Source organism: Rhinopithecus roxellana, chromosome 9, assembly GCF_007565055.1.
Source record: "Rhinopithecus roxellana isolate Shanxi Qingling chromosome 9, ASM756505v1, whole genome shotgun sequence".
Classification (NCBI taxonomy): Eukaryota; Metazoa; Chordata; class Mammalia; order Primates; family Cercopithecidae; genus Rhinopithecus; species Rhinopithecus roxellana.
This window is the reverse complement of record NC_044557.1, coordinates 62,062,120-62,087,283: the sequence shown is the minus strand read 5'-3', so window position 1 is coordinate 62,087,283 and position 25,164 is coordinate 62,062,120. Positions and strand designations below refer to the sequence as shown.

The 25,164-nt window shown below is 39.6% G+C and overlaps 2 protein-coding genes and 1 non-coding gene across 4 annotated transcripts in view; 2 read left to right on the top strand and 1 right to left on the bottom strand.

Annotated features, from left to right (window-relative positions):
* NIPAL2 (NIPA like domain containing 2) overlaps positions 1-17,292 on the top strand; it is a 100,994-nt gene extending 83,702 nt beyond the window's left edge. The window contains exons 7-11 of one of the 2 annotated variants that reach the window (XM_010385620.2): positions 2,772-2,907; positions 4,826-4,914; positions 13,391-13,454; positions 14,572-14,666; positions 16,359-17,292. In XM_010385620.2, coding sequence (XP_010383922.1) covers positions 2,772-2,907; positions 4,826-4,914; positions 13,391-13,454; positions 14,572-14,666; positions 16,359-16,471 — 497 coding nt within the window. In that variant the 3' untranslated portion in view covers positions 16,472-17,292. The remainder of the gene's footprint in view (positions 1-2,771; positions 2,908-4,825; positions 4,915-13,390; positions 13,455-14,571; positions 14,667-16,358) is intronic. The other variant, XM_030937756.1, reaches the window with a different exon arrangement.
* On the bottom strand, positions 10,346-11,323 carry LOC104679886 (cytochrome c). The gene has a single exon (XM_010385619.2). It carries the CDS (start codon positions 11,251-11,253, stop codon positions 10,936-10,938), a length of 318 nt encoding a protein of 105 aa, XP_010383921.1. The 5' UTR covers positions 11,254-11,323; the 3' UTR covers positions 10,346-10,935.
* On the top strand, positions 17,142-17,246 carry LOC115899766. Its single transcript, XR_004059375.1, has one exon. It is a non-coding gene; the product is annotated as a U6 spliceosomal RNA (small nuclear RNA).
* Positions 17,293-25,164: the final 7,872 nt, after the last annotated feature.

The window sequence follows — 25,164 nt, the reverse complement described above, 5'->3', positions numbered from 1 at the left end:
TTTTAAATGAATGTGTTTACTTGTGTAGATTTTTTTTTAATGAATTTAAAGTTAATTCATTATCCTAGTGCTAGAGATAACCACTGACAATATCTTGATGTAGTTTCTTCTAGTCTTTTTTCTGTGCTTACCTAAGTACTTTCTATTTTTAAGTATAATGTTAGAAGAACACTGCATTACAATTCTGTATTTCCACCTATCCTCATCAACCACCCCCCAAAAATACTTAGAAGTACTCAACACCAGCCTAGAAATAACTTACAGGTTAAAATAGTGATTAATTAGTTGACAATTGTGCATGCTTTGAAAATATAATGATTGGCTACAGAAATTGATAGTTTGTTTAGCTATCAATAACAGAGAATTCTAGTTTTGTTTTTGTCTTTATTTAAGTATAATATAAAATCAGATAGTGGTTAAATCAGATGACCTTTAAGGTCCTTTGCAATTCTGAGGTTCTGAGGCTAATGGAACAGTACGTTTAACTCCTTCTCCATTAATTGTCCCTTTGGGAAACCTGGCTGTTCAGACCCCAAGATCATAATCACATTGTGCTCTGATTTCAGACAGTGTTTAGGAGGAAATCAAGGTCCCTCAAGAGCTAACCTACAAACTTAAACCATCAAGTGACACACAGATCTCTATAGCTATTTAAAATGCCTAGGTTAGCTAAGATGTGACTATTGGCATCATCAATAGGAAATACGTAAAAGAATCAGGTCAAGGACGGGCGCGGTGGCTCAAGCCTGTAATCCCAGCACTTTGGGAGGCCGAGACGGGCGGATCACGAGGTCAGGAGATCGAGACCATCCTGGCTAACACGGTGAAACCCCGTCTCTACTAAAAAAATACAAAAAAAAAAAAACTAACCGGGCGATGCAGCAGGCGCCTGTAGTCCCAGTTACTCGGGAGGCTGAGGCAGGAGAATGGCGTAAACCCGGGAGGCGGAGCTTGCAGTGAGCTGAGATCTGGCCACTGCACTCCAGACCGGGCGACAGAGCGAGACTCCGCCTCAAAAAAAAAAAAAAAAAAAAAAAAAGAATCAGGTCAAAAGACATCTTAAGATGGAGAGAGACCTGACTGTAAGGGCCTCTTTGTTGAGAACTGGGGTTTGTTTTTAGAATTTATTACCTGATCTCCTGTGTCAATTATGGTTTTTTTTGTTTGTTTGTTTTTTTAAGACGGAGTCTGGCCTTGCTCTGTCGCCCAGGCTGGAGTGCAGTGGCACGATCTCCGCTCAGTGCAAGTTCCGCCTCCCAAGTTGACGCCATTCTCCTGCCTCACCCTCCCGATTAGCTGTAGTTGGGACTACAGGCGCCCGCCACCATGCCCAGCTAATTTTTTGTATTTTCAGTAGAGACGGGATTTCACCGTGTTAGCCAGGAGGGTCTCGATCTCCTGACCTCGTGATCCACCCACCTCGGCTTCCCAAAGTGCTGGGATTACAGGCGTGAGCCACCGTGCTCAGTCAATTATGATTTTTAACTGAAAGAAAATGCCTAATTTGGAAGTGTGCCCTAATACCCTTCAAGTTAAAGTATATTTTCAGTTTTTGGAAAACGATATTATGGAAGACTCTTCTTGGCTGGCCACCACTCGCCATTTTAAATATATATATATTTCAAATATATATTTGAAATATATATATATTTATATATATATAAAATATTTATATATTTATATATATATAAAATTTATATATTTATATATATATAAATTTATATATATATAAAATACCTTTTCAAATAAAAGGAGGAAAACTCAGATATATTATGGCCAAGTAGATCAACAGCAACAAAGGGAGTATTTCTCCTTTGCATTGCCTCTGACATAATTTTTTGATTTCATGTAAAAATTATTTTTGAACTTTCAGTGAATTTTAGCTAAATTATGGAATTATTTGCAGCAGTAACTTCAAGAGACATAAGACAGAAAGCATTCTTTTCTTCCTTACAGAAGGATGATGTTGTCGGAAAATGCTCCATTACTTTCAAGTTACTTTTTCTTAATGGCTGTTTGGAACCTATGAAAAGTTTATTCTCATAAGGGATGAGTTCATCTTTAGCATAGAAAATAAATAGTTATTGCTTATGTAAACCTTGAATTGATGGTCCACCCTGAGAAATGAATACTCAACTCTGGTCCTCTTTCCAATTATTGTCATTGTCAAAAATATTTTTAGTGAAACTTCTAGGTGTCTCCTAACAAAAAGGCTTATATATAGACTTAGTACAACTCACTTGATCTTAGCCAAAAGGCTGAGAAGCAATGACTTAATACAACTCTAAGTAAACTCAAGAAGTGAGTTGCATTTCACTTTCTAGTCTTCTCATCTATTTGGTTTTTAAATTTTCAGTATAGCTTAATAGTTATTTTTCTCATTAATGTCACATGGACAATCTGACTTTTCTTATCTCCTCCCTCCATTGTTTTTGCCTTTCCCATCTACTCGTAATTATAACCTCCACAGCATTCTTTCAACAGTTAGGGCTGGAAAAGAAGCATCTTGCTCCAAAGATTAGAAAAAAATAATAATAAAGCACACAGTCACACAGCAGAACTTTAGCTGATTAAGCAAATTTGAAATCCAGCATGGCTCGGGCAATGAGGCCACTGCTTACTACTGTCACATTCCTTCCTACACCTCTCACAACCATGTTCCTTCTTAAACCATAATTGGTGTATTTGCTACTCTACCACATAAGCTTAAGATATTTATTTGTTAATTCAATCTCAAATATGTTCTTTGTGTTTTTTGTTTTCTTTTTCAGCCTCATTGACTGTTATTTCAGTAAAGGCCGTCTCAGGCATGATCACTTTTTCTATGATGGATAAAATGCAACTAACTTATCCCATTTTCTATATCATGTTTATCATCATGATAGCATCTTGTGTTTTCCAAGTCAAGTAAGTTAGCTTCTGCATATTCACTAATCTTTCAACATTCCTGTGCTTCTCCGGGCATTAATCTTTATTGGCTTCAGATGATAATTAAAATGAGATACAACTGATTTCTAAGGGTGAAGGGCCTGTAGCTTGTCCTCAGTCAGTGTGCCTTGCTTCCTCCTTTGCATCCAATAATGAGTTTTTACAAAGAGTTGCCTTCATGTCTTGTGAGTTCTAAAGCGCAGCCTTAATCCAGCTAAGTGCACTTTGATACTTTCCTGATGCTCTTCTGCTTGTAATTAATATCCATGGTACACAGGTTGTCATTAGCAATAAATCAAAGGGGCAGGTCCACATCCAGGCTTTCATTCTAAATATAGGACACACATGAACCCTTCACCTTCATTTCTTAGCTCATGCTCACTAATTGCCCAGAGATGGACGAAACCAGACATTTGGCCGGGAGGGAAATCCTTTCCCCAAAATTTTGCATCTTTGGTCAGAATTTCCTTTGTATCCATGGGATTGCAGAATGATTGTTTTATGTTTCTCTTGGGGCCTAATAGTGGTGACATGGAACATTTTTAATTTCTGCTCTTCCCTGCCCCCACTTCCATCAGCTCTGATCACTTCCCCTCCATCTCTCACACTGGGATCGTGCCTTTGCCTGCTGGGCTTTCTTGAGTTGACCTGAAAGTTTTCTGTTCACCCCAAAATGCTGTGCAAAAGCACCATCCCAGATAAGAAATCAGAGCTCAAAATCAGTACAAGAGTGGTTCCTTCTGTAGGTGTGAGAAGTACCATCTAATTGTTATGGACTGAAGATAGGCCCTGTTACAAGGTCTGTGGAGAATTACTGGAGAAACCCAATATTTTGTCGCTGGTTTGTCATCTCCTTATAAGTCTGTGTTTCTAATACTTGTATTTTGCTATTTTTTTCTCTTTCTTCTTCTGAATTAATTGGTACTGCCACAATATCTTTTGGGATTAGTGGCATTATCTTCATACCATACTTTGTAAATTTGACAGGCAGACACAATCGGGGGTAAACTGCATTCTGTCACCCTGTCTCAATCTCTGCACCCATCACACTGTACAACTGTGGTTCTCAGCCCTGGTTGCCCATTAAAATGATCTGGGTTTTGCACATATATGTGTACATGCATGTATATGACCTGACTTTTGTACATATACGTACATGCAGGCATACAAGAACATACATGCATTTATGTATACCTACATATGTGTATGTATACACACACACACACACACACACACAGATACACACAGGATCTACCCACAAAGTACTTTTTTCAATTGCTCTAGAGTAGGACCTAAGCATTCGTGCTTTTTAAAAGCACCCCTGTGATAGTACAATTCACTGCTTCAAAAAACAATCTAGTCCCGAGCAGGGCAGCACAGCACAGTTGTGGGAACTGCTTTTGTGTTGGTGGCCAGAATGAGAAGTTGAGCTCCCACATATGCTCTGCAGCTGGAGCACTCAGCATTGTTTTTGAAACATTAAACATTCCTTTACTTCTCCATCTTCTTTCTTGGCACGTGGCATGTCAATGGATAGCTCTACTATTCCCCAGATATGATATTTAACAGATTCTAGGGTCTATCCTAATGAATCAGGCCCAGTGTGATACTGGTCCAGCAGCTTGAATCGCTTCCAACTCAAACTTCTGTGGCCTCGGAATATGATTAATTGCTTTTCATTGTTACTGTTGTTGGTTTAAACAGACCATAAAACCTGACATCTGATCTCATACATCAGATGCATATAAGCTATGACTGCTGATTGGAAATGCCCTTTCACTGCACCTCCTTTCCCTTTGTAGTTGTAGCTAAAGAACACGCGTTTCTTGAAGTTATTGTTAACTTATTGCTGAATGTCTCTTAAAGCCAAAGCTCCAGTAAGTGCCTTCTGCTCTAGGTTCCTGAATCAAGCCACGAAACTCTACAATACGACAAGAGTGGTGCCAGTTAATCATATTTTCTTTACAATCAGTGCCATCATTGCAGGTGAGTTTTGGTTTTCTATACATAGGTGATTCCAAGCATAAATTAAGTATCTCCCAGAGTAAATGAGAGGATCCAGAAATCTTTAGGTTGTAAGGATCTCTGTTGCCTCCACCTGGTGTCTGAATTTCCCCTATGACAGTCCTCCAGGAGAGGTTCCTCTACTTTTTGTGAATGCTGTCTGCCTCCTGGCTCAGCTCAGTCCTGCTTTGGATCACTCTCATTCTCTGGAGATTTCTAAGTAGAAAATGTGTTCTTATATTGGAGCTGAAGTGAGTTTCCTTGCAAATTCAAGACACTCATCTTTGTTCTTCTTGTTGGAGTCTTTCCCTTGCCAGCCCTTGTATTAGTCCATTTTGTGTTGCTATAAAGGAATACCTGAGACTGGGTAATTTATTTTAAAAAGAAGTTTATTTGCCTCATGGTTCTGCAGACAGTACAGAAGCATGGTGCCAGCATCTGCTTCTTGTCAGGACCTCAGGAAACTTTTACTGTGGCAGAAGGCAAAGGGTGAATAGGCGTGTCACATAGCAAGAGATGGGGCAAGGGAGAGGGGTAGGTCCCAGTATCTTTAACAACCAGATCTCATATGAACTCAGGACTGACAGAGGACACCAAGCCATTCATGAAGGATCCACCCCTAGGACCCAAACACCTTCCTCTAGGCCCCACACACCTTCCTCTAGGCCCCACCTCCAACATTTGGGGATCACATTTCAACATGTGATTTGGAGGGGACAGATATCCAAGCTATATCAGCCCTTCTGATCATCAAAGCAACTGAAAGATCCTCTTGAGTCTTATCTCTGGGCCATACATGCCCAATTCTACTAACTCTTCCCTATATGCCCCTCGCCAGCTTGATCAGAGAGCACAATCCAAAACTGAATTCAATGTTCCAGGGAAAGCCTGAGAGACAAGAATAGAAACTACTGCCTTTGCTATTCTGGCCTCTATTTTTCTACTATTGCAGTTCTTTTATTAGTATGGACCATTTTTTTAAAATATGACAGGCATGATAACATTAAAACTAAAAGTATAAATTTGAAATTCAGTCCAAACCAAAAACAGTTGATTCAAGTATACCATTTCTAAATTTGGTACTGGTATGCCCTCATTCATTGGCTTATTTGATGTATTTACCACCTTCTTGATCTTGAGATTCCATTTCTCAATGTAAAGTTTATGTATTTGAGGCAGTAATTGAAGATTATCTCTTTCCTAAATGATACATTTTTTTTTTTATTTTATGGAAAACAATGTGACTGTCAGTGGGTAGTTCTTTAAAGTAATTAATGCGTTTTCTGTTTCCCAAACTTGACACTTAATATTTAAAGAAAAAGATTCTATCCCATAACGTCTAATTTTTTAGTATTTTAAGCTAGTTAACAAAGTAAGAAAATATTGCATATTGATGTGTCTTAGAATTATTGGAAAAGGAAAATAGGCCAAAAAGAGTCACAGAAATGGCATAAGCCTGATAGTTAATGTGCATAAAGAATATAGTTGCCCTGATCAGAAGGTTTTGTGCAGCCTGGGAACAAAGCAAAATGTTATCTCTAAAAAATTAGGGGGAAAATCAGCCAGGTATGGTGGCACATACCTGTATTCCCAGCTACTCAGGAGGCTAAGGCAGGATGATTGTTTGAACCCAGAAGTTCGAGGTTACAGTGAGCTATAGTCACACCACTGCTCTGAAGGCTGGGTGACAGAGCAGGACCCCATCTCTAAAAAAAAAAAAAGTTAAAAATAAATAAAGATTTTCTAGGAGAACCAACAGGGCTGGGTCTTAATACTCAGCATACAGAGTAATTAATGAGTCAGGGGGATGCTGAGACCTTTTGGGAGGCATAAGAGTCCCTCTGATGTTACTGGTGAGTGGAATGGTGGTGGAGCTTGCTGACTACTTCTTCTCTCTGCCTCCATGAGAAAGCATAGCTTACAATTAAGATGAGACCATATTTTGCCTACTAATTAGTCAAGTTTTGTTTGTTCTTTTTATTGCATTATCCAATGCTGATAAGGCTACAGTATCACAGGCACTCTTATGGGCTGGGTAACATGGTGCCACCCTCCTAGAACTGAGTTTTGTAGTTTTTATCAGAAGCCTTAAAAATATTTCTATTCTTTGATTCTACAAGTCAACAACAAAAACCCAAATAATCTGATTTTAAAATGGGAAAAGAACTTGAATAGATGTTTTTGAAAAGAAGATACACAAATGGCCAAAAGACGTGAAAAGATGTTCAACACCTAATCATAAGGGAAATGCAAATCAAAACCACAATGAGATATAATCTCACACTCAATAGGATGGCTGCTATTAACAAGAGAAAACAACAAATGGTGGTGAGGATGTGGACGAACTGGAACTTTCGTACACCGTTGGCTGGGATGTAAAATGGTGCCACCATTATGGAAAACAGTGTGGCAGTTCCTCAAAATATTAAAAATGGAATTACCATATGATCTAGCAATTTCACTTCTAGGCAAGAGAATTGAAAGCAAGGTCTTGAAAAGACATTTGTATATGCATGTTCATAGCAGCATTATTCACAATAGCCAGAAGGTAGAAGCAACCCAGATGTCCATCAACAGATGAATAAACAAAACATGGTATATATATACAATGGAATATATTCAGCTTTTAAAAGGAAGGAAATTATAACACATGCTACAACATAAATGAACCTTGAGAGCATTATGGTAAGTGAAATAAGCCAGTCACAAAAAGAAAAATATTGTATGATTCCATTTATATGTGATATCTAGAGTAGTGAGATTTATAGAAACAAAAGTAGAACGATGGCTGAGGGGAGGAGGAAATGAGTAGAATTTCAGTTTTACAAGATGAAAAAGTTCTGGAAATTGGTTGCAAAACAGTGTGAACCTACTTATCACTACTGAATTATACACCGAAAAAAATAGAGATAGTAAATTTTATGTTATGTATATTTTACTACAATGTTTTTATTTATTTATTTATTTATTTATTTATTTATTTATTTATTTATTTATTTTTGAGACAGAGTCTCGCTCTGTCACCCAGGCTGGAGTGCAGTGGCTGGATCTCAGCTCACTGCAAGCTCCGCCTCCCGGGTTTATGCCATTCTCCTGCCTCAGCCTCCCGAGTAGCTGGGACTACAGGCGCCCGCCACCTTGCCCGGCTAGTTTTTTTTGTATTTTTTAGTAGAGACGGGATTTCACCATGTTAGCCAGGATGGTCTCGATCCCCTGACCTCGTGATCCGCCCGTCTCGGTCTCCCAAAGTGCTGGGATTACAGGCTTGAGCCACTGTGCCCAGCCTACAATGTTTTTAAATTGGGGAAAAAAAATAGCCAGGTGTGGCGGTGCACACCTGTAGTCCCAGCTACGCAGGAGGCTGAGGCGGGAGTATCACTTGACCTGGAAGTCCAAGGTTACAGTGAGCTATAATCACGCCACTACTCTCCAGCCTGGGTGATGGAGCAGGACCCCATCTCTAAAAAAATAAAAGTTAAAAATAAATAAAGGTTTTCTAGGAGGACCAAGAAAATCTTTGAAAACAGAAATTCCACTTCTAAAAACCCCCACGAAAATTCATAAAATACTTGGGAAAATGAGGCATACCTCATTTTATTGTGCTCTGCAGATACTGCATTTTTTTACAAATTGAAGGTTTGTGGCAATCCTGCATCAAACAAGTCTGCTGGAATCATTTTTCCGACAGCATGTGCTCACTTCATATCTCTGTGTCATGTTTCAGTAATTATTGCATTATTTCAAATTGTTATTATTATATCTGTTATGGTGATCTGTGATCAGTGATCTTTAATGTACTACCATAATTGTTTTGAGACACCACAAACTGCACCTGTGTAAGACTGCCAACTTACCAATAAATGTATGTGTTCTGATGCTCCACTGACCAGCTGTTCCCACATCTCTCTCCTTCCCCTTGGGCCTCCTTGTTCCCTGGGACACAACAATATTGAAATCTGGCCATTTAATAACCCTACAATGGCCTGTAACTGTTCAGGTGAAAGGAAACATCACACAATCCTTCCGTTAAGTCAAAAGCTAGAAACCGTTAAGCTTAGTGAGGAAGGCATGTCAAAAGCCAAGATAGGCTGAAAGGTAGACCTTCTGCACCAAACAGCCAAGTTGTGAATGTAAAAGAAAAAAGTTTCTGGGCTGGGTGCGGTGGCTCATGTCTATAATCCCAGCACTTTGGGAGGCTGAGGCGGGCGGATCACTTGAGGTCGGGAGTTCGAGACCAGCCTGACCAACATGGAGAAACCCTGTCTCTACTAAAAATACAAGATTAGCTGGGCATGGTAGTGCATGCCCGTAATCCCAGCTACTCGGAGGCTGAGGCAGGAGAATTGCTTGAACCTGGCAGGCGGAGGTTGCGGTGAGCCAAGATGACACTATTGCACTCCAGCCTGGGCGAGAGAGAGAGAGAGAGAGAGAGGGAGAGAGAGAGAGAGTTATTAACCATTCTGAAAAGCCTAGGGCCCTTAAGAATTATGCTAAATCTACTCTGCCTGTACTCTCTAAATGAAACAACTAATCCTGGATAACAATACATCTGTTTATGGCATGGGTTACTGAATATTTTAAACCCACTGTTGAGACTTAATGACCAGGAAAAAGATTCCTTTGAAAATATTACTGCTTATTAGCAATGAACCTGATCACCCAAGAACTCTTATGGAGATGTACAAGGAGATGAATGTTGTTTTCATGCCTGCTAACACAACATTCATTCTGCAGCCCATGGATCAATGAGTAATTTTGACTTTCAAGTCTTATTATTTAAGAAATACATTTCATAAGGCTATAGCTGTCATAGATAGTGATTCTGCCAATTGATCTTAGCAAAGTAAATTGAAAACTTTCTGATTTTCTTGATGTCATTAAGAACCTTTGTGATTCATGGGCGGAGGCTAAAATATGCACATTGACAGGAGTTTGGAAGAAGTCTGTTCTAACTCTCCTGGATGATTTTGAAAGGTTCAAGACTTCAGAGAAGGCAGTAACTGCAGATGTGATGGAAATAGGAAAAGAACTAGAATAGAAGTGGAGCCTGAACATGTGACTGGATTGCTACAACTTCATGATCAAACTTTAATGGATGAGGAGTTGCTTTTTTTTTTTTTTTTCCATGATCTGTGGTTTTCTTTTTAATTATCTTTAGGCTTGCGATCACACATAATTTTAAAATTTGTGTATATCTCCGCTACTTTAATCCTTTTAAGTTGGCAAATCCTTTTAAGTTGACCATTCCCAATCACAAATACACCGTTCTACAGATTTATGTTTCTGAATGGCTGTTTAAAGACAATCCTAAATTATAACTTAGTTTGACTTAGATTGTAAAGAATTCAGAGTGAAGTTTAACTCGCTACTATTTTAAAAGCATGTGACCTTATAGATTTGTAAGATGTGAGACGTGTTGAATAATCTTTAATATTACACATAAACCATACTAAAATGCTTTTCAATAAGTAAAAGGAACCATTTTAAATACAGGGGATTATAATTAGATTGGCATCGTTAAGGCCAAAATTCTAGACATTGCTACCTTATTTATCTTCAACCCTTGCCTTTAAGAGGCAAATGAACACAAAACACAGGTGAATCTTGCTTGGTTCTGAGACAGTGAAGGAATTTCCCCAGTATTTAAATATATTCACATAACCAGCTATATAAAATTAAATATAAAACCAATCTCCAGTAAGTTTTAAGATGGCACTCACCATCTTTGCGAAAAGTTGAACATTACTAACAAAGTCTAATCATATCTTTAGAAGGGGTAAACAGTGATGGCATTTACTGAATTGGAATTACTATTAAAATTCAAAAACTGACCATATTCATTTAACCACAACCCAGTCTTAGTTTTAAATCAGGACTGCCCAACAAAATATTCTGTCAGTCATTCACGATCTGAATTCTGGTGTATGAGATCTATTAAAGTATGGTACACATAAAAAAGTCATGAGACATTTGTTTTGTAATAAATAAGGCAGCGGCCAATTATTACTCATTAGTAGCTTTTTTGAGATAAGCTATCAAGTCTGCCCTTTCTTCCTTCTTCTTAATGCCGACAAAGATCATTTTTGTTCCCGGGATGTACTTCTTGGGATTCTCCAAATACTCCATCAGTGTATCCTCTCCCCAGGTGATGCCTTTGTTCTTATTGGCGGCTGTGTAAGAGTATCCAGGGGCCTGACCTGTCTTCCGCCCGAAGAGACCATGGAGATTTGGCCCAGTCTTGTGCTTGCCTCCCTTTTCAACGGTGTGGCACTGGGAACACTTCATAATAAAAATCTTCTTGCCTTTCTCAACATCACCCATATTTAATTCTCTTTTTAGTCGCTGGCGCAACAAAGATTCCCGCTCCGAAGCAGGACGTCCCCACTCTCTCAGGAGTTGCTTTTTATAAAAGAGCAAAGAAAGTGGTTTCTTGAAGTGGAAACTACTCTTGGTGAAGATGCTAGGAACACTGTTGAAATGAAAACAAAGGATTTAGAATATTTCAGTAACCTAGTTGATGAAGCAGCAGCTGTGTTCGAGAAGATTAAGTAGAGATTTTGAAAGAATTTCTACTGTAAGTCAAATGCTATCAAACAGCATTGCATGCTACAAAGAAATCTTTCACAAGAGTTCATTGATGTGGCAAACTTCATCATTGTCTTATCTTAAGAAGTTGCCACAGCCACCCCAAACTTCAGCAACCACAACCCTGATCAATCAGCAACCATCAACACTGGGGCAAGTCCCTCCAATGAGCAAAAAGATTAGGACTCACTGCAGGCTCAGATGATCATTAGCATTTTTAGCAATAAAGTATTTTAATTAAGGTATGTACTTTTTTTAGACATAATGCTATTGCACATTTGATAAACTATAGTATAGTATAAACATAACTTTTATGTACACTGGGAAACCAAAAATTTAGTGTGACTTGCTTTATTGAGAGATTAGCTTTATTGTGATGTGGTCTGGAACCAAAACCACGTATTTCCAAGATACGCCTGTACAAAGAAGTACATTGCTGCTTTACTAAAGAAAAAAAAATGAAAAAAAAAAAAAGAGAAAAAAGATGTAGAACCAACTTGAAATGCCCTTAGAGAAATGAATATTATGGTATATCAGTTTAAAATAACATGAAAACTGGCGGGGCACAATGGCTCACGCCTGTAATCCCAGCACTTTGGGAGGCCGAGGTGGATGGATCACGAGGTCAGGAGATCGAGACCATCCTGGCTAACACTGTGAAACCCCGTCTCTACTAAAAAATACAGAAAATTAGCCGGGCGAGGTGGCGGGTGCCTGTAGTCCCAGCTACTCAGGAGGCTGAGGCGGGAGAATGGCGTGAACCTGGGAGGCGGAGCTTGCAGTGAGCCAAGATTGCGCCACTGCACTCCAGCCTGGGAGACAGAGTAGACTCTGTCTCAAAAATAAATAAATAAATAAATAAAATAACATGAAAACATTAAAATGGTTATAAGGAAGTATGTAATAACCTGGAGTGTGCTTCAGAAACTTTCATTCATTCAACAAATATTCATTAGAACTGGACATGACTTCTTCCTGTAAGAAGTTCATTCCCTAGGTAAGAAGATAAGGTGAAGATTGAGAAAGCTCCTTGAGGATAGGTCTCTGTCCTGTCGTTTCTCCAAGACCTAGAGCAGTGGCTGACACACAGCAGACGTTCAATAAACATTTGTTGGCTGGCTAGCAAGGATAACACCATACACAAAAATATTTAATTCCAGGCGACATACAACTTAAAGATATCTTATTTAACAAAAACTCTATGAAGGCTTTGGAACTTTACAGAAAAATCATTGAGACCAACAGGGATAGAAGCAACGTTCATCAAAGTAGATGATGCATCCTTGTTTATCTGTGGAAGACCAGAGGAAGATGAGATGAGGGTTGGCAGTGGGAAGTGGAGCTAAGGTAGCACTTCAGCTGCTAGAGTGTGCTTTGGTGCTTGAGTTGCCGTGGGGCCAGACCACCAGATCACTGGTATCGCCACAAGTGACAGCATGCATGGCAGCAGCTGGCCTGAGGCGGACCTGCCGTGTCAGAGGCCCCAGAGTCCACCAAGACTCTTGGGCCAGGCTGGCTGACTCCTGACCTAAAACTGCAGGTGGGGAATAGTCACTAGAGTGTTGTTTTCTTGTATGTTCCAGTGGGGCAATCCTGGACTGGATGAGAAATTTCTGCTTGCAAATATATGTCAATTATGTTGATTTTATAATAATGATAATTATATCAGGTCTACAAATCTATGTTCTTTTTGGAATAATTCAGAATGTGTGGCCTGCAAATTTTCTTAAACTAAACTGCTGAATGTGCATTTTAAGGGTGACTAAATTTACTTTGAAAAAATAACATATTAACATAAGTTTACAAACAATATTTAGCTATTATAAATAACCTTACTTCAAAATCCATTTTATCTTCTTTTCCTGTGTCACAGGTATCATATTTTATCAGGAATTCCTTGGTGCTGCTTTTCTCACTGTATTTATATATCTTTTTGGGTGAGTAAATGTCTCAGAGGTAAAGTATGTGAAATTCTATTACTTTTACATAGGATTTTTGGCATCGTAGCAGAGGTATAGAAAATTGGAAAATAATATAAGAAACGTCAGTTTCCTAAGCTCCTAAAAGAAACATATTTTTTAACTTAAGGCCCTACATGGGGCTCACTGTCTTTGGCTTTGTGACTTAAGTATTCCTCTGAAGCTCTGAAACATCGGGGATTTTCAATTCCAGGCCAAAGACAAGATACATCCACTGGCCCTTGTAGTTACTCCATGACCTTTCTGTACCGTATCAGACCTACTTCACTCTTGGGAACCCCTAGATTAGATCTAAATTAGAGAATCATGATCCTCTAGGGTCGCCCAAAATAAAAGACCAAGATAGGCAGATCCCTTGCTTTAGTCATGATAACGTCATGTTGGTACTGTCCCTTCCTTGTGTCAGAGTGTGCAGCTTGAACTCTTCCTAGAGATTTGGTGGGCATCATTGCTAGCATTGCTTGCAAACAGAAAGCAGAACTTTGACAATATATCGCCAGTGTATAGGAGCTTCCATGAGTCCATGAGGCACTTCATTAAATGTTTAGCTGCTTCTGATCTGATATTCAGCATGACCATTGTTATGCAAACTTAAGCCTAGGCTATTTTCTGTGTAGGAAGCCATCTATCTTGAAAATTCAATTTCATAAGATATTTGGTCAAGGCCAAACTTCTGAGGTCTGGAAATTATGACTACTCTTATGGCCAAGGACAACTAGATTTGTCAGAAAATTAAAGAATAAATTATTTTTTCTCTTGTGTCACATGCCAGAAATGGATCTGGGCATGCATGGGTAGAAAATGAGACAGGGTGTCTACCCAAAGGGTTTTGAGCCTGAATTAGCCCCCAGATGGTAAAAACCCGGGGGAGAGATCTACTGGAATCTGCCCAAGTCTTGGTTCTGGGTAGAACTATTGGCTGTGCTAATTAAGACAAGTACTAGGAAGCTTACCAGAAACTGGATGAACAAAACCAATGGGATTTATGTCATCATGTAGAATACGGAGCTCAGTTATTTAATATCATGAGTCTGTTTCAGTGTTCTTGTATTCTTTATTAATATTATTCTTACAGGTGTTTTCTGTCATTCCTTGGTGTATTTTTGGTCACAAGAAATCGAGAAAAGGAACATCTGCAACAGTCTTATATTGATTTTGGAAATATTCCTGGTAAAAATCATATATTCTTTATAGTGGAAAATTTGATCCTTATAAATGAATAATTATTGGTATTATTTTGGGTGGTAAGTTAATATAAAACATAATTCTTACCCTTAAAAAATGTGCATTTAATAATGAAACCAAAGGTGATATTTTCAGTGTAAATGTTACTAATAATTTATTGAATATTAGTTTTGCACAGAACTGGGGATATAAGAGAACTGACCACGTTTCCTTGATTTGGGTGATTTGGAGGATTTCCTTTTTGGGTTTCCTTAAATTGGAAAAGGGTAGAGAAAAGAGTAGCAATGACTACCAGCAGCAGACCCCTGCCACTTTGAGAACCTTAAAGGAACATCCAAGGACAAAGGGTAGGCAGCTAAGGAACATGTCTTGGGGAAAGCCTGGGGTGGCTTGTGCACTGTGGCTCAGGACATGAGTAGCTTCTTCCCCCTTCCTCGCCCCACCTACACAGAGAGCAAACACTCTTTCCCGTTCTCACTCTCACTGAGAAATAACTCACCTAGTCATGTAGACAACAAAAGCCAAGTCCAGGACAGAGGAAACAGTCTACTGTGTCACCTCTTCCCCCATCCACCCACCCTCAGCACTCTCCAGCCTTATTGGGGGTATGGGGGGACCTATAGGTTTCCAGGCAGGAGTGGAGATATTCTCACAGCTTTCTCCACCATTCTGTTAGCATCATGCCTGTGAAGCAAAAACTAGGGAAGCCTCATCCCTAAGACTGAGAAATATGGCCCCATGCAATGAATTCTGTGTTCTCTTTGCCATTCGAGCCATCTTATCTGCTGGGAGCAGTCAATGAAAGAATTGGCATCAGTGGCAAAGGTGCGTGTGAGAGAAGCCTTATATGGTTAGAGGTTCTTTAGTAGGAAGTAAAGTTTGATTTTATTTATTTATTTATTTATTTATTTTATTTTATTTTATTTTATTTTATTTTATTTTTATTTTTATTTTTTTTTTTTTTGAGACGGGGTCTTGTTCTGTCACCCAGTTCTGGAGTGCAGTGGCACAATCTCAGCTTACTGCAGCCTCCCCCCTCAGGGTTCAAGTGATTCTTGTGTCTCAGCCTCCCAAGTAGCTGGGATTACAGGTATGCACCACCATGCCTGGCTGATTTTTCTATTTCACCATGTTGGCCATGTTGGTCTCAAACTCCTGACCTCAAGTGATTTGCCTGCCTCAGCCTCCCAATGTGCTGGGATTATAGGTGTGAGCCACTGCGCCCAGCCTGATTATTTTTAACTCTATTTTTTTATTTCACAAAGCCCAGTGCATAGACTCCGTAGCAGCTTTAGAAGCCACTATCAAAGGCTATTTTTCTATGTTGTTATATGCATTTGACATGGAAAAGAAGACACAACCCTGGGGAGAAAGGCTTGGAGATGAGTGAATGCTTCATGTGAATCTCCAGACTAAAACCAACCTGATTTCCATGCACAGCCTGTCGATCCTGTGGGGTGGGGACAGTGGCTCTGACACAGACAGCATGCTATCACACAGCTAGAGACATGGCATTCCAAGGGCCTTTCCTTCCTTGACATTCATCTCTTCTGTTTAGACAGTGCCCACATAGTATAAAAGAGAGGTGATAAAATGTGGCCTAGATTGAGGAGGAATTATTAAGACTCATTTTTCTGTAAGACCACAAAAGATTCTCTATGATTATTATCTCCACAGGGAAACAAATGTTGGACAAAATACAACCAGATTCAAATAGCTTATCCTATGGAACTTTGCCTGATGGAAGTGACTCAATAAACAGCCAAAGTGGAGAGAAGAAAGAGGTCTAAAATGCTGAGAGGGATGACTGTTGGCCTGTTATTCGATACCACCTTTTTAAAAAATTGCACATGTTCAATTTGTGTCAGCAGCTCTTTTATAAGCTGACATGTGCTAGCGTTCATTTCAGTCCTTTCCCCCACCTCAGCGTCTATGGACAATCGGGGGCTTCCTAAGCTCTGACAGTCCAATATTTCCATGGAATGTGATTTGAAGTGTTCCCCACACCCTGGACCTCTCCCTAGTGATTATCTAGCCAGCTACACCTTAATCAGAGCCCAGCTGCTCTAGCAGGAATGTTGCACAGAAATGTACATTTGCGGTTTGGCCATAGGTCGCATAGGTGGCTTCTCCCATGGGTAGTGTCAGTTGCTTCACTTTAAAAAGATACTTCAGCCCCATAGCCTGACTCCCAAAGAAAGGCTTGAGAGTGCTCATTTTTTTCTAAGCCACCTTTTATAAGCCTCCCTATAAAAATCTTACCTTTCAAGTCCTAAATTAGAATCGCAAGTCATCTTTTCTGAAAACTAATGCTATCAAAGTCCTCCTTGGAAAATTAAGGGTCTCTTTAAAATTAGAATTTATAAATGGCATTCAGTGATGGTGTATACCAAAATTAAAAGACCTTGACTGGTGGGCTTTTTAAATGTAAGAAAGAGGAAGTTTAAGAAGTAGGACTCTGCTTGTTTCGGTAGCCCGTGTACTAAAATAGGAACAATGCAGAGAAGATTAGCACAGCCCCCGCGCAAGGCTGACACATAAATTCATGAAGCATTAGAGACAAAAAGTAGGACCAATGTTTCTTTATTTTGTAATAAAAATATAGAATGGTGATGTTTTCTTCAGCTGTATGATTCTATTATACTTGAAACTGAAGAAAAATTTAATATCCTATGCCTTTGTTTTTATAGATCTTATAATTTATCAAGTGGGTTTATATGTCTTATTCTCCATGTAAGTCTAAAAAATCACATTTAAATTCTTAGTGATACTTTCACTACACATCATTTCTTCCCAAAGTCATTATCTCAAGCTTTGTAAATTCTTCGAGATAAAAGGAGAGTTGTGATTAGAGAACTGTATTTCAGTCATTTAAATCTGTAGACATAGAAGACAACACAGTGGTCAAACCTGAGCTTCAAGAGGAAGCCCAACTCCTCCTGTGCCCTGAATGACTTTTCCACTTCAATTCATCACATATCTACTAAGACACATTTGCATGTAGAATCCATAATAATATCTGTTATTTATGATCTACCTAATATTTAAAGGAGAAGGAAAGAGGTAGCCTTTGTTGTAGCCAACATCAAACAATAAGTCCCACCCTTCATGACATTTCAAAGCCATCAGATCAGGAGATAGAGACACAAAAAACCCTTCAAAAAATCAATGAATCCAGGAGCTGGATTTTTGAAAAGATCAACAAAATTGACAGACCACTAGCAAGATTAATAATGAAGAAAAGAGAGAAGAATCAAATAGATGTAATAAAAAAATGATAAAGGGGATATCACCACCGACCCCAGAGAAATACAAACTACCATCAGAGAATACTATAAACACCTCTATGCAAATAAACTAGAAAATCTAGAAGAAATGGATAAATTTCTGGACACATACACCCTCCCAAGACTAAACCAGGAAGAAGTTGAATCTCTGAATAGACCAATAACAGGCTCTGAAATTGAGGCAATAATTAATAGCCTACCAACCAAAAAAAGGCCAGGACCAGATGGATTCACAGCCGAATTCTACAGAGGTACAAAGAGGAGCTGGTACCATTCCTTCTGAAACTATTCCAATCAACAGAAAAAGAGAGAATCCTCCCTAACTTATTTTATGAGGCCAGCATCATCCTGATACCAAAGCCTGGCAGAGACACAACAAAAAAAGAGAATTTTAGACCAATATCCCTGATGAACATCTATGCAAAAATCCTCAGTAAAATACTGGCAAACCGAATCCAGCAGCACATCAAAAAGCTTATCCACCATGATCAAGTGGGCCTCATCCCTGGGATGCAAGGCTGGTTCAACATACGCAAATCAATAAACGCAATCCAGCATATAAACAGAACCAAAGACAAAAACCACATGATTACCTCAATAGAGGCAGAAAATGCCTTTGACAAAATTCAACAGCCCTTCATGCTAAAAAACTCTCAATACATTAGGTATTGATGGGACATATCTCAAAATAATAAGAGCTATTTATGACAAACCCACAGCCAATATCATACTGAATGGGCAAAAACTGGAAGCATTCCCTTTGAAAACTGGCATAAGACTGGATGCCCTCTCTCACCACTCCTGTTCAACATAGTGTTGGAAGTTCTGGCCAGGGCAATCAGGCAGGAGAAAGAAATAAAGGGAATTCAATTAGGAAAAGATGAAGTCAAATTGTCCCTGTTTGCAGAAGACGTGATTGTATATCTAGAAAACCCCATCGTCTCAGCCCAAAATCTCCTTAATCTGATAAGCAACTTCAGAAAAGTCTCAGGATACAAAATCAACGTGCAAAAATCACAAGCATTCTTATACACCAATAACAGACAAACAGAGAGTCAAATCATGAGTGAACTCCCATTCACAATTGCTTCAAAGAGAATAAAATACCTAGGAATCCAACTTACAAGGGCCTCTTCAAGAAGAACTACAAACCGCTGCTCAACGAAATAAAAGAGGACACAAACAAATGGAAGAGCATTCCATGCTCATGGATAGGAAGAATCAATATCGTGAAAATGGCCATACTGCTCAAGGTAATTTATAGATTCAATGCCATCACCATCAAGCTACCATTGACTTTCTTCACAGGATTGGAAAAAATGACTTTAAAGTTCATATGGAACCAAAAAAGAGCCCACATTGCCAAGACAATCCTAAGCCAAAAGAACAAAGCTGGAGGCATCATGCTACCTGACTTCAAACTATACAACAAGGCTACAGTAACCAAAACAGCATGATACTGGTACCAAAACAGAGATATAGACCAATGGAACAGAACAGAGCCCTCAGAAGTAATACCACACATCTACAACCATCTGATCTTTGACAAACCTGACAAAAACAAGAAATAGGGAAAGGATTCCCTATTTAATAAATGGTGCTGGGAAAACTGGCTAGCCATATGTAGAAAGCTGAAACTGGATCCCTTCTTTACACCTTATACAAAAATTAATTCAAGATGGATTAAAGACTTAAATGTTAGACCTAAAACCATAAAAACCCTAGAAGTAAACCTAGGCAATACCATTCAGGACATAGGCATGGGCAAGGACTTCATATCTAAAACACCAAAAGCAATGGCAACAAAAGCCAAAATTGATAGATGGGATCTAATTAAACTAAAGAGCTTCTGCACAGCAAAAGAAACTACCATCAGAGTGAACAGGCAACCTACAGAATGGGCAAAATGTTTGCAGTCTACTCATCTGATGAAGGGCTAATATCCAGAATCTACAAAGAACTCAAACAAATTTACAAGAAAAAAAAACCCCATCAAAAAGTGGGCAAAGGATATGAACAGACACTTCTCAAAAGAAGACATTTATGCAGCCAACAGACACATGAAAAACCGCTCATCATCACTGGCCATCAGAGAAATGCAAATCAAAACCACAATGAGATACCATCTCACATCAGTTAGAATAGCAATCATTAAAAAGTTAGGAAACAACAGGTGCTGGAGAGGATGTGGAGAAATAGGAAGAGTTTTACACTGTTGTTGGGACTGTAAACTAGTTGAACCATTGTGAAGACAGTGTGGTGATTCCTCAAGGATCTAGAAGTAGAAATACCATTTGACCCAGCCATCCCATTACGGGTATATACCCAAAAGATTATAAATCATGCTGCTATAAAGACACATGCACACGTATGTTTATTGTGGCACTATTCACAATAGCAAAGACTTGGAACCAACCCAAATGTCCATCAATGATAGACTGGATTAAGAAAATGTGGTACATATATACCATGGACTACTATGCAGCCATAAAAAAGGACGAGCTCATGTCCTTTGTAGGGACATGGATGAAGCTGGAAACCATCATTCTCAGCAAACTATCACAAGGACAAAAAACCAAACACTGCATGTTCTCACTCATAGGTGGGAATTGAACAATGAGAACACTTGGACACAGGAAGGGGAACATCACACACCAGGGCCTGTTGTGAGGTGGGGGGAAGGGGGAGGGATAGCATTAGGAGATACACCTAATGTAAATGACAAGTTTATGGGTGCAGCACACCAACATGGCACATGTATACATATGTAACAAACCTGCATGTTGTGTACATGTACCCTAGAACTTAAAGTATAATAAATAAAATAAAATAAAAGCCTTCAGATCACTTTTGACATGTCTATCCAATATCATTCCAACCAATGGTCTTGCATGTAAATAGGTTGTTTAACTTGGTGGTATTGAGACTGTAACCTTAATGGTTCAGGTCTTTCAGTTTTGTTCTTTGTCATAATCTGCACTCCTGGCCATACTGACCAAACCTGGCTGCAAAGGAAAGAGATTTGAATTGATCACCAATGTATGAAAAATACAGAACCCATGTCTGGCTCCTAAACTCCTGGTAATAATTCCCACCATTGTGGAAAGTGTCCCATGCATTCAGATAAAGCAGTCATAATTTATGGCATATTTTACTGAACTGGTCCAGCATATTGGTACTACAAGGCTCAGCGGAGAAATGTATCTGGTGCCTTAAACTACAGTTTTCTGGTCACTCTTAAAATTGGTTTCAAAGATTGGGAAAACAATTAGATTGAAGAGTTTTGCTTCAAGTAGACCTACATTCGTAGCTAGAGTGCATGAGGTTTTCAGCATTGCAGAATTTCACACAGGCACAAGCATAACACCAGTACTTTAGCAGCCGCCAACAGTTGCATCTATTAAACGTTTTGAGAAATGACATTGACTTATGCACATTTAAACAATCAACAATGTTTTAGAAGTCCAGGTAATATATTAAATGTATTCAGACCTAGTTTTACTTTCCATATTATTGCTCCAAAGTAAGGTAAATAGGAGTTTTAGTTGTACTGGCTTGTAAGATTTTTTAAATTACGCAGTGCATGACAACAGCTAAAGCCAACTCAGTCTTTCTCTTGGCATTGTGAGTTGAGGACCTTTAGCCAACAGTTAGCTCATCTGACTGTCTAGACCAAGGGTCAGCAAAGTTTTCAGTAAAGACCCACAGAGTAGATATTTTGGAGATTGTGTTGTCTGTCCCAACAGACAGACATGGTGTCTGTCCCAACTACCCAACTCTGCCATTGTAGCACTAAAGCAGCCAAAGACAAGATGTAAACAGAAGAGCATGGCTGTGTTCCAATAAAACTTTATTACAGACCAGGCACGGTGGCTCATGCCTGTAATCCCAACACTCTGGGAGGCTGAGGCCGGCAGATCATCTAAGGTTAGGAGTTCGGGACCAGCCTGGTCAACATAGTGAAACCCCATCTCTACTAAAAGTACGAAAATTAGCCGGGCGTGATGGTGAGTGCCTGGACTCCCAGCTACTCGGGAGGCTGAGGCAGGAGAATCGCTTGAACCCGAGAGGTGGAGGTTGCAGTGAGCCAAGATCATGCCACTGCACTCCAGCCTGGGTGACAGAGTAAGACTGTCTCAAAAAAACAACAACAAACAAGCAAAACAAGTGGTCAGTCTATGAGCTATAGTTTGCCAACACCTGGTCTAAACTCTTCTGCCCTTGCTCTGCAGCTTCTTTCCTGTTGATTGGGCATTCAGGGAAGGAGTTTAAAAAGTGACACTCATGGCTCATGACAAATGAGATACTTTGGGAGTGTGAAACCATGGCTTGATATTTGTCTTCAGATATTTTTGCTTATATAAGTTATAAATGGAAGTGAGAAGTTCATTCTCAGTGTCCAAGTTTCTCTCTTTTGAAGGCAATGGTTCTTTTGTGAACACCACTAACTACATTCGAAAAGCCTCTCTGATCCCACATTCCAAGTCGATAATAGCTTTGGAAATGAGTAACAATGACCTCTCATGTAGTAGACTAAAGCAGAGGCCTTTACCACATGATTGTTTTTTGGCTTATATGTTTGCTTGTCCTGTAACTATAATACTTTCATTACCAGAATCACTTGAAAACAAATACAATAAAAAAATTTCTCAAGCGGTGACCCAGAATGAATTCCTCCCCCTCCTCAATACCCCACACACTCCTAGAGATTCTGTTCTGTGGCAACGTAAGAAAGAGAAAGACAGATTTCATAGATGTGTGCAATTCCAGTGCTATGAAAGAGTAATGGTGGTAATGTGTAAGTCTGGCTCCAAAGGATGCAGGTGTAATGGTGGACATGACTCAAATAGATAGAAATGTCGAGCCAAGTTCCCTAAGCCAAGAACCCTCTTTGTGCTCCTGTTTCCAAGCACGCAGCTCATCCAGGAATGGTGAGTATACACACTCAGCAATGCTGAAGGCTGCCTCAGTGCTTGCCAATTTAACAGTGACATGATGGACGTAAATATAGCAGTTACTAACATGAACCTTCCCAACACTCTTCCGGACTGCTTTACTTAAACTCTGTGGCTGGTTATAGAGGCAGTCTTTGCACTGGGCAGCTGCAAGGCTAATGCACGTGTTTGGCACCAATGAATGTGAGTCCTTTAGTGGGGTTGCTAGATAAACACCACACATTTTGAACTATTAGAACAAAATCTCAAAATTGAACCCAACCTGATTGTGTGGGGAATTTAGAGGCTGCTTCTAATCGTTAGACTCATCAACAGTCTGGCTCTTATTATGACCATCTTGAAGTAAAAAAAATAAAATAAAATTCCACACATACACAGTTTCCATGCAAATATAGACCAGCTTGGGCTATTAAACCTAGCATTTTAGCAATTGTGGTAAATGCAAGGAAGAGCCTTCCCACCCAGGAATTTTTTAGTTTTTTTCCCTTTCTCACCAGCCTCGGGGTACCACACAACATGATGTCCTGTGCCAGGAGAGCAAATCAGTTACAGGAGCTGTGGCCCATCCAAGGAAGGTTTTTTTTTTTTTTTTCCTGAGAGGGAGGAAACTCCTCTTTTAATGTTAACATTGGTCCTTTTTGAGAGTTAATGAGTCCCAACCACAATGTAAAAGAGGAATATCAATCCCAATATCAAATAAATGTGGTGTTTCGGGGCGCACCCTGCTGGGCCAGGCACTGCCAAGAGTTTCATGGAGTTCCAGGCAAGATGTAAGATAGTCTCCATGTTCCAGGAAAGAATCTCCTTCCCAGGGAGCTGACAAGTGCATAGCCAAGAAAGAGCCCTCCATTCCTGGTGGGACCAGCATGCATGGACCAAAGCCACTTTGCACATTTGAGCTGCTGCTATCCAAACACGAGCCAGTCCTTCCAGTGTGCACGCATCCCACTTTCAGAATCTTTCCCTCATGGTTCTAATTTGAAAACCAACCTCAGAAATGTTCTGAGGCCTGGACTCTACTCCCTCTATCCAAAGCACCTCATCTAAACCTTCTCAACACTGTGCATGAACAAGGAGATGAACCAGCTCAAGAACTCTTGACCCAGGGACTCAAAGCCTGGGTTATTTGCCTAATTACCACATGCCTCAAACTTAGCAAATGTTCATTAATTCGCTCAAACATAATTGATCACCTACAATTTTCAATGTAATGCGCATTTTTTAATAGACTTTATTTTGTAGAGCAGCTTTAGGTCACAGCAAAATTGAGCAGAATGTACAGAGAATTGCCATCTACTTCCTGCCCCTTCACATGCTAACAGCCTCCCCTATTAGCAACATCCCCCACCAGAGTGGTACATTTGTTACAATCAATGAGCCTACATTGGCACATCATTATCACCCAAACTCCCTAGTTTACATTAGGGTTCACTCTTGGTGTTACACATACTATGGGTTTGGACAAGGTGTGATGACATGTACCCATCACGATAGTATCACACAGATCAGTTTCAAAAACCCTCTTGCTCTGCCTCCCCACAGGCCCTGGCAACGACTGATCTCTTTACTGTCTCCAAAGTTTTGCCTTTTCAAGAATGTCATATATTGAAATTATATAGTATGTAGCTTTTTAAAATTGGCTTATTTCACTTAGTAACATGGATTTAAGGTTCCTCCATGGCTATTTACACTTAGTTGCTCACTCTTTTGAGTGCCGAATAGTATTCCATTTTCTGGATGTTTATTCGCCTATTCACCTACTTGGTTGGACAAGTAGATGAATAGATGTCATCTTGGAAGGACATCTTGCAATTGCAAAAAGCTTCCAAGTTTTTGCAATTTAAAGTTATTGGGAATATGATAAAGAATTAGACCAGCTCTTCGGGAGTTGTCTGTCTAGTCAGAAAAACCACAGCTATCATTTATTGAGCCCTTACTGCTAATCTTTTACTTGTGTTACTCATTTAATCCTTAAAATTATCTATTAGAGAGGTTCTGATCCCCACTTTACAGATTAGAAAACCATGATAAGAGGCAGGGCAGGGACTAGGGTAAGTCAACAGAGGCCCAAGACACACAATTTAAGGAAGCTTATGAAAATCTGACTGGCGGGGTGGTGAGAGGACCCTGAGAGTGAGTGCCTCTTTAAATGTTGTGCCCTAGGTGCCTCACTGTGTCCCAGTCCTGGCAAAAGGAGTTAAGTGACTTAACCAGTATCATTCAGCTGGCAAGTGGCAGAGC